The 13209-nt window shown below is 45.4% G+C and overlaps 1 protein-coding gene across 2 annotated transcripts in view; it reads right to left on the bottom strand.

The window, feature by feature from the left end:
* Positions 1-13209, bottom strand: part of LOC126536157 (DIS3-like exonuclease 2) — a 330469-nt gene that overhangs the window by 5182 nt on the left and 312078 nt on the right. For both annotated transcript variants that reach the window (XM_050183033.3, XM_050183050.3), the window contains one exon: positions 1705-1751. In XM_050183033.3, the coding sequence (XP_050038990.2) occupies positions 1705-1751 (47 nt within the window). The remainder of the gene's footprint in view (positions 1-1704; positions 1752-13209) is intronic.

Below are 13209 nucleotides of genomic sequence, written 5' to 3'. Positions count from 1 at the left end.
GAGGCATTTGAAGTGATTAGAAACGATAAATGTGTAAGTTGCCCATCTGTGTCGCTGTCAAAAAACTAATCGTGTTTCTATGGCGGTAGCAGCCCATAGTGGATGATTGTGCCGGAAAGAAATCTATGTTGCGATATTGGCCTGTTGTATGATGGTATATATGTGTTAACCATGTGCAATAAAACTTCAATCGTTAGTAGCACTGTATCTTAATTTCCTTCTCTTGTCCTCGTGCTTTTTTTTGCTTTGCCCCAAGTTATGCAGTACCAACTAGCCCGCCAGTTTGTTCTCTTGAATCGCATGCATCACAGGGCAAACTAGCAAAGTGGCTAGTCTAGGTGTGGGCCGCCAACTTGCTGGCGATTGTGGTAGAGCTGTTTGATATATGCTGTATATAAAATGCACTATCACAGTACGGAGGACGACTTGTGGTTCTTGATAGACAGCGATAAAGTACTACCAGAGTAATGACAATGGACATTAAGTAAATAAATTTACATTCTGTGAAGGTAATGTTTGCTGGTACTGTCTTTCTCTTATTGCCTGAATCAGAGGCGTGCTACATTCTAGTTGCTAAAAAAATAGGCATGTGTTAGATTTCTACTTTGAACACAAACAGTGTGTGTATGTTTGATTTGGAGACTTGTTAGAATCGGGGTAAATAGTGCCAAATGAATCAGCAATGTGTTTTGGTTTTTTTTTTTCTTCTGCCTTTTGTTTAATTTGTCCCAGTGAATAGTTTGACCAATTTCGTAGGTTCCACCAAGGTCGAATTAACAAAAGCTGACTGCATGTCACACGGCTAAACAAGGCTTTTTCTTTTGAGGAACCCGTATGGGTTTCCTTTGTAGCAATTGCTACGAATGTGTGGATGTCTGATTTTCCCTTTATTCAAGGCTAAAACAGCAGTGAAAGGTTGCGTGCAGCATCAATGGTCCTTTGTCATGGACGGAAAGTTGTGCTGCATGAGGCACAAACTCATGTGCTTGTGAAATCTGCCACCCGGCATGCCTATACAGTTGTTGACCAATTATTTGGACACCGCTTATGCAGACAGCTTCGCGACTTCATCACTTGCCCCACTGCACTTTTTTTGTATCTGTAGCAACAGCATGACAATGGCCGAAATAGACAGACCAGGTTGCACGCAACTATATGCGCATGCAGCAATGCGTTGACAAGCTTTTCTGGTTACTTGTGGAAGAAAAAAACTTAATTTCTGGCAAATTTGTTAGTTTGGACTTGGATTATTTAGACATTAAGAGCAGTCCCTGCTGAGTCCAAATTATTGAACAGCGAATGTGCACCAATATGAGCCCAAGCTAGACCCACGCCTTACACAAGGTACATTCAATAAACATGTTTGAACCAATGTCCCACTAGCACAGCCGCAAGCATGCGCACGTCCTCACAAATCTGTGCACTGAAGAGAAGACTGCAGCTATTCTCATATACTAGCCGTTATCCCATGGCCTCCACCCCTATCACCCACACATCTCGCCCATTTCCTACGTCTAGTGGCAGACAGCTGCAACCACTGCTCCTGGCTTCAATGGCTTAATGCCGAAAAATGCTGCAAGCAGTGCTCCAGACTCTTTTTGTACAACGCAGTGCTTTATCTCTGGTGTGTGCCAAGTGGTATGTGTGACGAGATGCAGTCACGAAATTTCCCATGTCCCCATCACCAAAGTGAGCGTAACTCACTTTGCAGGCACGACGGGCACTGTGTAAGGGGGAAGCTTGAGAACAACCTGCATGAGAGCAAAAAGAGCACAGATTTGTTGTACATAAGTGGTGGCAGCAGGTGAAAACATAGAGTTTTCTACAAAAATTACTATAGGGAACTCTGTCGCTGCAGTCGTTGTCCTACCATGGGAATGATGGGAAGTACATGGATTTGTCTGATCTTCGTGCTTGCGGATTCAGACGTTCTTGTGGCTTTGTATATTACGCTATATAAATCATATTGTCGTATATTTCAGCGCAATCTATATTCTTCGAAGTGCAGAAGACACCGGCAACGCGTACAATTGCTATTAATTGCAGCGATAGAGCTTGTCCAGGTGGCCAAATCGAAACGCGCCAAGCGTCTCAAGGCACTGGCATGCCCGCAATAAATTCATAAGGGCGTTTCATTCGCTTGTCGACACACGTGTTCGTGGCTTAATGGTTTCAATATCAGGCTTCTGTGCTAGAGTCCCTGTGTTCGAATCCTGCCGTAGGGCAATTTTAATGATGTTTATTTAATTATTTATTGCGCAATATACTGTTGAGAATGACGAGTTTACAAAGTCACAAAGCTGTTTGAAGTCGAAAAGACGAAGTTTAGGCAAATCCATGTACTTCCCATAATTCCCATGCTGGGAAAACCGCTCCCATTGCAGCTCCCGTAGACACTAGCGCCAGAGTTCCCTCTAGAATTTTTTGCAGGAAACTCTATGGGTGAAACAATACATTTACAGCGCTTCTTCCACAGTCAATTTCAGTGCTGGAATTTGTCACCCCACACACTCCTTTGGCTAAGCGATCGCCACATACATGTAGTAGACTGCTATACTGCATTTCATACTTAGCAGCCAACGCTGTAAAAGCTACGAATGTAGTGCGATCATAGTTGTACTTGATCTGCAATGCTTCCTAAGCAATAACTACTGTCTATATTACGACTGCACAACTTGTGGGTGTACGGTTAAAACAAATCACACATTAATTGTGCACATTTGTGCTGTTTGTATGTAACACGCTATGTTTTGGTTGAGAGGGCAAGCGTTGTGCTGTTCAGATTTGCAACACCCTTTATGTAATACAGTGAAACCTCATTAAACTGTAGTTCGCCGGAGCTCGAAAAAACTATGCACTAAACGGTAGTACTGCTTAACCGAAATAGCATGAATTCACCCACTTTCCTGTCAGAAACGGAACTCGGAGAGAGTGCGATGAAAGGGCAAAAACATGCAGTATTTTATTCACTTCATATGACAAAAGTGTTATTTTCGTTTGATACCATGGCGGCCTAGCAGCAATGACAGCGGCCTCAAACTTCCTGAAGCTGGGAGCCAGCTCTTCAGCCAGTACCCTTTTCTCGGCAAACACTTGCATGGCAGATTCCTCGTTGGCATTGCACATTCTCTGTGCACGGGTGCGGTAGTGCTGCAGAAGTCATGGGGCGCCTTTTTCATTGTGGCGTGCTGTTCTCATTGCAACGATTGCATTCGTGAGGCTGACATAATGTGCAGCTTCTGCCACTGTTCGGCCTGAATCGCCCGTGTTGTCGCTTTCCATGTCGTCCTCATCATTGTTGTTAGGTGACACATCAGCAACAACAGAGGGAACGATGGCGAAAAGTCTAACCTTGTAGCCGACAACTCTTCGTGGTTGCAGCCGCGCTGCCGAGCAACTTTTTCGCATTCCAAATGCCGCACACCGCAGTCAACAGTATATCCCTGTCACGTGCCAGCGCCGACTTCTTCGTGTGACGTTTGATAGCATGAACGATGTACGCTTTTTTTTCTATGCCGAGCACCCAGTGTTTTTTATCCAAGCTTCAGCATGATGTGAGTCTTCGCATGCACGATGCCACAACTCTCTCTGGCACAGCACTGAAATGTTGTTGATGTGGCTTCATGCGTAAACGCACAGGGTGCTTGGAGGCCGTTGTTCTGCTGGGCCATCCGATGGGGACAATGCACCACCGTGATGCGCGACAAGAAGTGGAAACATTACGTGTTAACCGATACGTACACAGTATCGTAGTAAGCTGGTACGGTTTATGGGGATATAAAATGCATTATGTTCAATGACCACTGAGTCGGGGATTTGACTTAACTACTTTTAAAACGAAGCTACAGTTTAAGTGGGTACGGTTTAATGAGCTTTTATTGTAAGTACACCCGGCCCCAAAATATTACGGACCATGAAATCTTACAAAGAGCTGAATATCTCCGTAACCTCACAATGCAGCCTGGTATTTGCATCTACGACCTCGACTAGAATATGCTAGCAACATTGCCGCATACAATTTTATTGGCTACTGCTACAGGCTGGTTGGGAATTGAGCGTTTTCTGAGATCCTGTGGTCCGTAAACTTTTGTGGCCGGGTGTACATCACATCTTCAAAAAATAAAAGTTATGAGACAACGCTACACGAAGTGCATGATGCATATGTATGTCTGTATTTCATAAATGATGCAGTATTGCCTGCTATGCATGAAATGGAGTATACAGAATAAGTTGTGTCGCAGTGATCAAATAATGTACTATACAGTCAACAAACGATTTTCCGCACATGGCCAATCATTCGGACGCCTTCGCAACACTGCCACAAATCGCCTAGAGCCAATGTATAAGGACATCTGAAATTACAGATGCTGAAACCCTTTGCCATCTGATTTTCTGGACTTTTTACCGTGAATGTATGTCTGAAACAGCATGAATCGAAGCCACCACTGCTGCCATTTTGATTATCTCACATGCCAACCACCTGGCAGCCATAGCGACCACGGCAATGCTAGGCCTAGCTGCTTCAATGTTCGCTACCAAGCTTCCTGCTGTTCGGTTCTGCGATTTCTGTTGAAAGAATTTGCAGTTGGCATTGACTCCATATACAGTGTATCTAACTTTTTTCAAATGTTCCACTGGTTATTACGTTGAATTGTATATTGCTGATGTTTCTTCTATTTGGCTAAAATAATGACTCTTTCTTATACAAATGCATCATTTATCACGTGTACTTTTTATCATGTGTATGTATTTGTTTGCACAGTGTATCTACCACTTTTCATATGCCCCACTGGTTATCACGTTGACGTGTCCGTTGCATGATGTACCCTATCTCTTATGTAACACCCCTGACAAAGGGGAGTCAAAAGAAATAAACTGACGTGACCTGAAGTGTGGTGCGACCGCCTCGCTAATCTGCAGATCGTGAGAGCCAGAGCATTGGTGACATGTAACTGTGATTCATAGCAGCCACCGCCGCCAGACCTCCCAGATAACACTTGCGACTCTGGCGCCATCTTGTAGCCATCGTCGCCACAGTACGCTTTTCTTCTCACAACTTCGCCATACGGTACCCTCTTCTGCTTTCCGCCTCATGGTTTCGCTGCACCTTCTGCTCCGCTTTCGTCGTTGTGCCTCTGTGCTCTCATCAATTTTTTTCATCCCTCACTGCGCTCAGTCTTCACTCCCGTTTTTCGCTGTGCTCGTTCGCTTGGCAACGCCGTAAGACAACACTGACGCTCGCTGCAGGAATGGGTGCCTAAGAGCTGTGCACTAAAACTATGTACAGTAGAACCTCTTATATACAATCACGTTATGTGTGATTCCCCACGCCAATGTTTGTGATCGAGAACACAAAAATTACCCAACTGAGTTATGCTTATCCTTTACTGGTTCATACATTCCCGGAAAACAATCTTTCAGCACCAACATTCAGTACATTGCCGAACTGCTATCGTATGATACATTTTCCGGCATGTAAAGAAGAAAATATGCTATGTGGGAGATACGGGGTTTTCCTCCGTACTCTTGGGACAAAGGAACGACAACACAGTAGTGCAAACAATCACAAGGGCATTTATTGCACCTTTCATAGATCAATGCCTGCTAGCCGAGTTGCTATCCCCAAAACATGCCGATGGGCGCGCGACAAATCTAGAAGCCCGACTTACCGCGACCGCATTGCGAGCGAATATGTTCGCCCCATGCTGGATCCCAACGCCTGGTCGTTCGCGTGTACAGTCACGCCAACGGTGTCCAAGGCGGCCACGTGAGACGGTCTCGCAGAAGCATGGTCGGCGCGGCACGTCCGTCGCGCTCGCTTCCCGAACCCAAAGAGACCAAGCGCCTTCCCTTTCGCCGCCCAAGTAACCCCGCAGCGGCGTGACGGTCGCGCCATCTCTCGCACCGCGCTTGTACCACTCCGAGCGCCGCGGGCGCCAGGCCACGCGAGCCGTGCGGGAAAACAGCATATCAGGGGATGTGCTATGCGGGAAAAACATCAGGGGACGCGCGAGAGTCGCGCATCCCCACATCTAGGCCTGCACGATTGAGAACAGCAGCTTCCCCGCAACTCGCCAGCCCGTCTTGCGTGAACACACCGGTGTGCACTCAGTTTCTTATTCCTGTACCAGCAGACCTCCTCCGGTTTGTTGCAGGCTGCATTCACAGCTATCGCCACCAACCCTTCTTGCTTTAAGCACCTTCACCTACCTCTTTCACAAAGCATGGTGCCACTGCAAACATAATGCAGGCATTTAGTAGGCGATAAACGAAATGCGCTGCTGTTCCCTGCTGCAGATTAGGATCATGTCACACATTCTCCGGCCGCTAAATCCCATGTAAACAAGAAAAAGCGCGAGCGACAGCAGCGTGGAAGATGAATGTATCCTATATACTATCTTAGATACTCTTTGGGAATCTTGTATCTGTATCATGATACGTCTGGCAAGATGTGTATCATTATCTGTAGTTCTGACACATTAAAAAAATTAAATTATGGGGTTTTACGTGCCAAAACCACTTTCTGATTATGAGGCATGCCATAGTGGGGGACTCCAGAAATTTGGACCACCTGGAGTTCTTTAATGTGCACATAAATCTAAGTACACGGGTGTTTTCGCATTTCGCCCTCATCAAAATGCGGCTGCCGTGGCCGGGATTCAATCCCACGACCTCGTGCTTAGCAGCACTACACCATAGCCACTAAGCAACTACGGCGGGTCAATTCTGATGCATGAAAGACAGTATCGTGTACTTTAAGATACAAGGTACTGCTATCACAACACCACCCTGGGAAACTATAAACGTGGGCTGAACGTTGCTTCTCAAGCTGATACTGCTGCCACTAAGCCACCTGAATAAAACTAAAGGCAGTGACATTCTTTTTATCTAACCATCAGAGCCGTCCAGCGGGTGCAGGCGATGAGGTCTGCGTGTCCCTATTGGTTAAGCACAGCCACGTGGTGGCGCTCGCGCTGTACCGGCAAGAACAAGTGCCAACACACAGCCAACCATTTAATGCGTAAGCATTCTTTGGCGAGCTCCCTAGCCCTGTCACGTGAAAAGTGTAATGCCTTGCATCTGCACAAAAATATGTAATTTGCAAAGTTAAGACATTTAGTCGTCATGATAGCGTAAATGTTGATGACTAGTATCTTTTAAGTGATAAGAAACAATTTAAAGCAAAAAGAGAAAAGAATACCCATAGGCATACATAGGACTCCTTAGAAAACACGTGGGAAAGCTTACGGTAGGGGTGGCCCAGCTTGAAATCTGGGGTGGGCCAACATGAAATTTGGAAGGGGGCCAAGTTAAATTTGAGGGGGGGAGGCAACCTAAATTTGGGTGTGGGCCAACTGAAATTTAGGAAAATGTTAACTAGAGATTTTTGGGTGGCCCAATGTTCAATGGAATGCTTCTGAGCATCCAAATTAAGAATGCCTCGTGGGCAAGTAAGCGCACTGAGATGCTTGGCATGTTTTCATTGGGTCTTACCCAGGCACAGCCAGCATAACACAGGCTTGTGAGGGCGAGGGTGACATGGCATTGTGGCAATGCACTCTCCCCTACACTGCAGCAGCCGGTGTTCCCTTTCGGCTGCTCTGCTCCGTCGAGGTGTGACCATGCCCGGCACTACGGCTCAATTGGTACAATTGCATTGAAGGAGTCGAACGCAGCGAGGGAATCTGACAATTGTCTACTAAAGCCTAAGCATTCTTTGCCACCGGAAAGGCTATGGGCAAACGTGCATAAGCTAGGAAAAGCAAGTAAGCAAAACTAAGGAAAACGAAGTCACAACCTAGCCAAACAATGCTTACGCTTTAGTAGACTATTCACACAATTTCTGTAGCTTTTTGTTTTCTTGAGTTTTTGCTTTTAGTTGCATTGGTGCCACGAAACTTGCTCGTAGCCACCATACTGTGGCGCGTGTGCCAATGTGCGTGGCGTGAATATGTTGCTAATGAATTTACACCAGCAGATTCCATGTTTCCTCGATTCTACCATGCACCTATTTTCTGTGACCAAAGAAAAGGGGGAAAAAAAAACTCCCTCGATTGTAACGCGCACCCGTTTACCGTGACCTAAAAAAAAGAAAAGTCCTTTACAGTAACGCGTACCTCACTCTTTCATACAGAAATACAACTTTCTCTCATTTGGAAAAAACAAAAGATTTACTCCCAATGCACTAAGTTGCGATAAATAAAAGAAAGTTGCAGTTTCGCCCGAAAGACGAAGCATCAATTACAGTAGCAAATTAATAGACAGCTATACAAAAAGTAAGGATAGTAGTTTTATCGGCCATATAAACTTTCAAACATTCTCTTACCAACTAAATTAACAAGCATGGTGTCTCGCACAAGCAAACATGAACACGTCTCACTCAATGACCACGGAAACTCTTTAAACACTGGAGTGACGAAGTGCAGTAGCAGAAGCGAGGGAATTGACCTCAGTACGGCCTCTCGCTTCGACGCGAATTAAGCGACGAGAACACAGCGCGGTGCACCTAGATGCATAGACGTTTTGTCTCCGTTGCAGATCGCTTTCAAGATGGGGGCTGCGCGGCCGTGCAGTACGTATATAGCAGCTGCCACTGTAGAATGCCTTTTCTGTTTGCGCCAGTCCTGCACGCTAGTTTCGAGAACTCCGAACGCCCGTGATGCGGCTCGATTTCCGTCCGTCTCTGCACACGTGATCGCTTTCCTTTTAATAGCGGCATCGTGATGAACTCAGCATGTCTTTGCAGTCGGCACTTCCATGCTGATAGAGAAAACGCAGAAAACGTGAGGACGGATGGTGCAGTAACCTACTAAGCCAAAGGGAGAATTTCCTAAGTGCACCTACTACAGCACACAGAGAAAGCTACGGCAGCTAGGCTCGAAGCGCGTACGAGGTGGCCATATTGAAATGCCGATGGCGATATGGTAGCACAGATTTAGGGTCGAAGTCGATTCTAACATGCATGCAAGTTTTGGACCCGTTTTATCGGAAAAAAAGTCCGTGTTAGATTTGAGTAAATACGGTAAGTAGAAAATGAAGTTTATATGCCCTGTATACACAATGCGTTGCGAAAATGTTGCTACCACCATTGTTGCGACTGCATAGCTTTCCAGTGATCTGGAACGGTAACACGTTTACAGACAAGGTAAATCCCCACAGCGCTATTTGCGCCATTGTGCCGAGGCTTCTTATTGACATTTTTGTAATTAGATGGTGATCTGCTAGCTGGTTAGCAAGCAGAGCAGCGACTTGAATCAATTACAAAAGCAACGAGCAAGAACCTCTGACAGCGCAGTGTATAAAGAGCTTCGGAGGAGCTAAAGCAACCTGAATAATATGTTTCGGAACGAAAATATTACACTTTGAGCAAAAAAGAAAAAAAAAAATGTAATACTAGCAGACTACCAAACATATCATTCAAATGAAACAAGGTTGGTCGGAATTACGAAACTTTGAAGCAATAATATTTGTGCATACGATTTGCTGCTAAATTATGTAGATCTATAATAACAAACCTGCGAATGCATTGAAGCATCTTAAGATACAAATGGAAAGTATTGTATCAGATACAATAATTACGGTAGTATCTCCTATCTGTATCTCAAGTACTTCTTGCCTGAGTATCTTGTATCATATCTTGATATGATTTCAAAGTATCTTTACCCAGCCCTGCGCCTGACGCATCAGCTCTTCCAAAATACTTGCCGGCCTTTCTCATGTGAAAACGCCTGTGTGCACTCAGTTTGTTATTCCGGTAAGGCAAATCTCCTCCCGGGTCATTGCCCGCCGCATTAACAGCTATTGCTGCCAACCCTATTGCGATAAGCATCTTCACCTATCTGTTACACAGCGCGTGGGGTGTAGTGCTGCTGGAACCGTACTGCACGCTTTTAGTAGCTAATAAACCAAATGCACCGCCATTCCTCACTGGAGGCGATGACATGTGAGAATCCAGTCTTACTGCGGCGGCATCTGGCATCACCCACCAGCTTGGTTTTGTTTCGGTTTCCCATTGCCATCTTGGAACACTACACAACAGGAAAACAACAAAATGCATCTCAGGTCGCCAGAGCCCCACCAGTTTCGCTGTGCGCCGGTGTTTCGTGCCTTGTGCCCGCAATGATTCGCATTATGTAAATGTCAACTACAGTTAAGTGTGAAATTTTTTAGTAACTTCAAATCGTAGATTTAGTTGTTAGTAAATTTCTTTTCTAAAGCATACACTACTATAATCCTTAATTCTGTAAATGAGGTTCTACTGTAATCTCTTCATCAGGCACTAATAAATGCCGGCTGTTTTCTGTCGATTTCACCTTGTGCACCATTGAGGTGTGACACTTGCAGTGCTGTTCATAGTGCCCATCATCACACCAGCATTGTGAGACGCCCGGTGCGAGTTGCCATGGCATTGTTTCAGGACAACATGTCAGCCCTGCGTAATGTTAGGATACTGCCCAAAGAACTCAAGCGCAATGCTAAACCTTGCTAACTACCAATCTTTACTAGACATTCCTATTTCATCTTACAGTGATTAGCATTTTCTTGTCGTAGAGGAAGTGTTGGCAACAGTAGGAGATGGCATAACTGGCTCTAAGAGCAGCTGCTGAAGCTATGGTAGCCACACTGATAGCGGAAGGATAGCAAAAGCAGGTTTATACCATTTTCACACAACATAGTATAATTAGGGTCAATTCTATGTACAATTATAATTTGTGTTTCCAGTACAAATTTGGCATAGTCGACAATACTAACGCACTAGCAATACCATAAAAACCTGTGTACAATATGAGGTTTTTTCCCTATTATTAGTGTACCAAATTTTCGCCTTGTGCTATACGCGGACCTGAACAAAAATTTCAGTCAGAAATTTGGACTAGAAGTTTTGGTTTTGTTATTGCTGCGTGGTTATGGCTTGACTTCATTACTGCTGCATGGATATGGCTTGGCTTCCTTATTGCTGCGTGGCTACAGCTTGGTTTCGTCGTTGCTGCTTGACTACAGCATCGTTTCTTTATTGTTGAGTGCGCACCTTGGCAGCACATGTGCAAACCACACTTCGCGAAGTGCATCTTTCTTATTCTGCATTGAAGGACCAAGATGTCCGGACCACGAAAACAGTACTCGGCTGCTTTCAAGAGAAAGGTTATTTTAGGCACACAGGACATCGGCAACAGTGCGGCCAGGAGGCAGTTTGGCATCAGCGAGGGAAGCATTCGTGGATGGCATCGACAGAAGGAAGCCCTTCTCGTGTGCAGTGGAATGTGAAGAAGCTTTTGCGGCCCGAAGAGTGGGACATTCCTGGAAATCAAACTCACCTCGACGGAGTTCGTACGCCAACACCGAGCCGTGCATCTAGCTGTGAGCGTGGAGCTTATGCAGGCAAAAGCTAAGGAGCTTGCAAGAGAAAAAGGGCTACCGAGCTCCGCCTTCAAAGCGAGCAAGCACTGGATTTATCACTACATGTGCCGTGCTCGTTTTTCCTTACGCCGACGAACTTCGACTTCGCAAAAGCTGCCCGAATCGTTCGAAGAGCTGCTTGTGGCTTTCCAGCGCCACATTGTTTCGCTGTGCAAGTCTAAGAACTTCCAGCTAGGGCAAATCAACAATGCTGACCAAACGCCGGTTTATCTGGACATGCCATCGCCCCTCACCGTGCACGAAAAGGGCTCTAAACAAGTTTATGTCCGGTCCACTGGAAACGAGAAAACGCGAGTTACCGTCATGTTGTCGTGCACGACAGACGGATACCCTATGTTGTCTTCAAGCGCAAAACAATGCCTAAAGGTGAGGAGCTGCCAAAAAAATGTGGTCGTGAGATGCCACGAGAAAGGCTGGATGAACGAGAATCTTGTGCTTGACTGGATAAAGTCTGTCTGGTGTAGGCGACCCGGTGCACCGTTGTCGTCCCTGTCCATCCTCGTGCTGGACGCATTTCGTTGCCATTTGGCCGACTCAGTGAAGAGGCTGTTGCGCGAATCCGGCACTGAACTCGCCAGTATCTCAGGTGGCATCTCAGCTGCAGCCTTTAGATGTTTGCGTGAACAAGCCGTTCAAAGACACGGTCAAGCGGTGTTACGCAGATTGGATGCGCTCAGGCGAGTCTGCAGTGATGCCGACTGGGCAGCTGAAGCGGGCTTTGCCAGCCACGCTATGCAAGTGGATTGTGGACACATGGGCCAGCATACCAGAGGACCTTGTGCGTCATGCATTCAAGAAGTGCGGCATCTCGAATGCGCTCGATGGCACAGAGGATGAGTACCAGTGGGAGCATATGTCTGACAAGGAACTATCCGAAGAGAGCGCAGTTAAGGAAGACAGTGATTTAAGTGCGGAGCGCAATTAAATAAATGTTTCCCTCGAGTTTCCCTAACTCCTATTATGTGCGGATAAAACTCTTTTTCTCCATTTTGCGTTTCAGAAATTTCACCTCTTACTATATGCGGGTTTGTATTATACGTGGGTTTTTTGGTATTAGCTGGACTAGAAGCAAACATTACAAAATATAATACACGCAAAGCGGAAGAATGGCAAATAAAAATATGTTGCACAAATTATGGCAAGCACATGCTACAGTTATTGCTACCCACATAACTAAATTAGTAGAGAACAGCTCTTTTGACATTCCACAACTCTCATTTAAGCAACTGTGGAGAGAATTACTGAAAGCAACATCTTTACCATATATACTCATACACATTTGTACGAAATTCTTGCTGATTCGCTTATTTTCACTTTGCTAAGTTTTCTGACGCGTACCACACACAAGTGTGCTTTGCCTGTACGTGAGCCACGTACACTGCACTGTATATTTCCCCCTTGTTTTTTTTTTACCCCCTGTTGCAACTACCGTTATGCCAACATGTGAGTGGAGTGGCCAGGTCCTCTCAAGCTATTTACACAGCTTTCACTCCTGGTCTCCCACAACATTGTTGTAAACAGACTCAATTCAATTCGATTTAGGTTAACAGGTGAGGGAGTAAGCAATGAAGCTGATGGAAAACCTGGTGAATCTAGACAGAATGACTCGACACTGAACTGTGCATTGCTCTACATGCTTGGGAGTTGGGAAAATTTTGGCATCAAGAAAGAGGACACACATTTTTTTATTGTTCTTGAAGAAAGGATTGCCACTTTAGTATGAAATAAAATACCAACAAAATGCATTAACTTTGTGCTACGTGTGGTTGGAAGCAATAGCCAGTGCAAATT

This window comes from Dermacentor andersoni, chromosome 3 (assembly GCF_023375885.2).
Source record: "Dermacentor andersoni chromosome 3, qqDerAnde1_hic_scaffold, whole genome shotgun sequence".
In the NCBI taxonomy this organism is placed as follows: domain Eukaryota; kingdom Metazoa; phylum Arthropoda; class Arachnida; order Ixodida; family Ixodidae; genus Dermacentor; species Dermacentor andersoni.
This window is presented reverse-complemented; position numbering and strand designations above follow the sequence as displayed.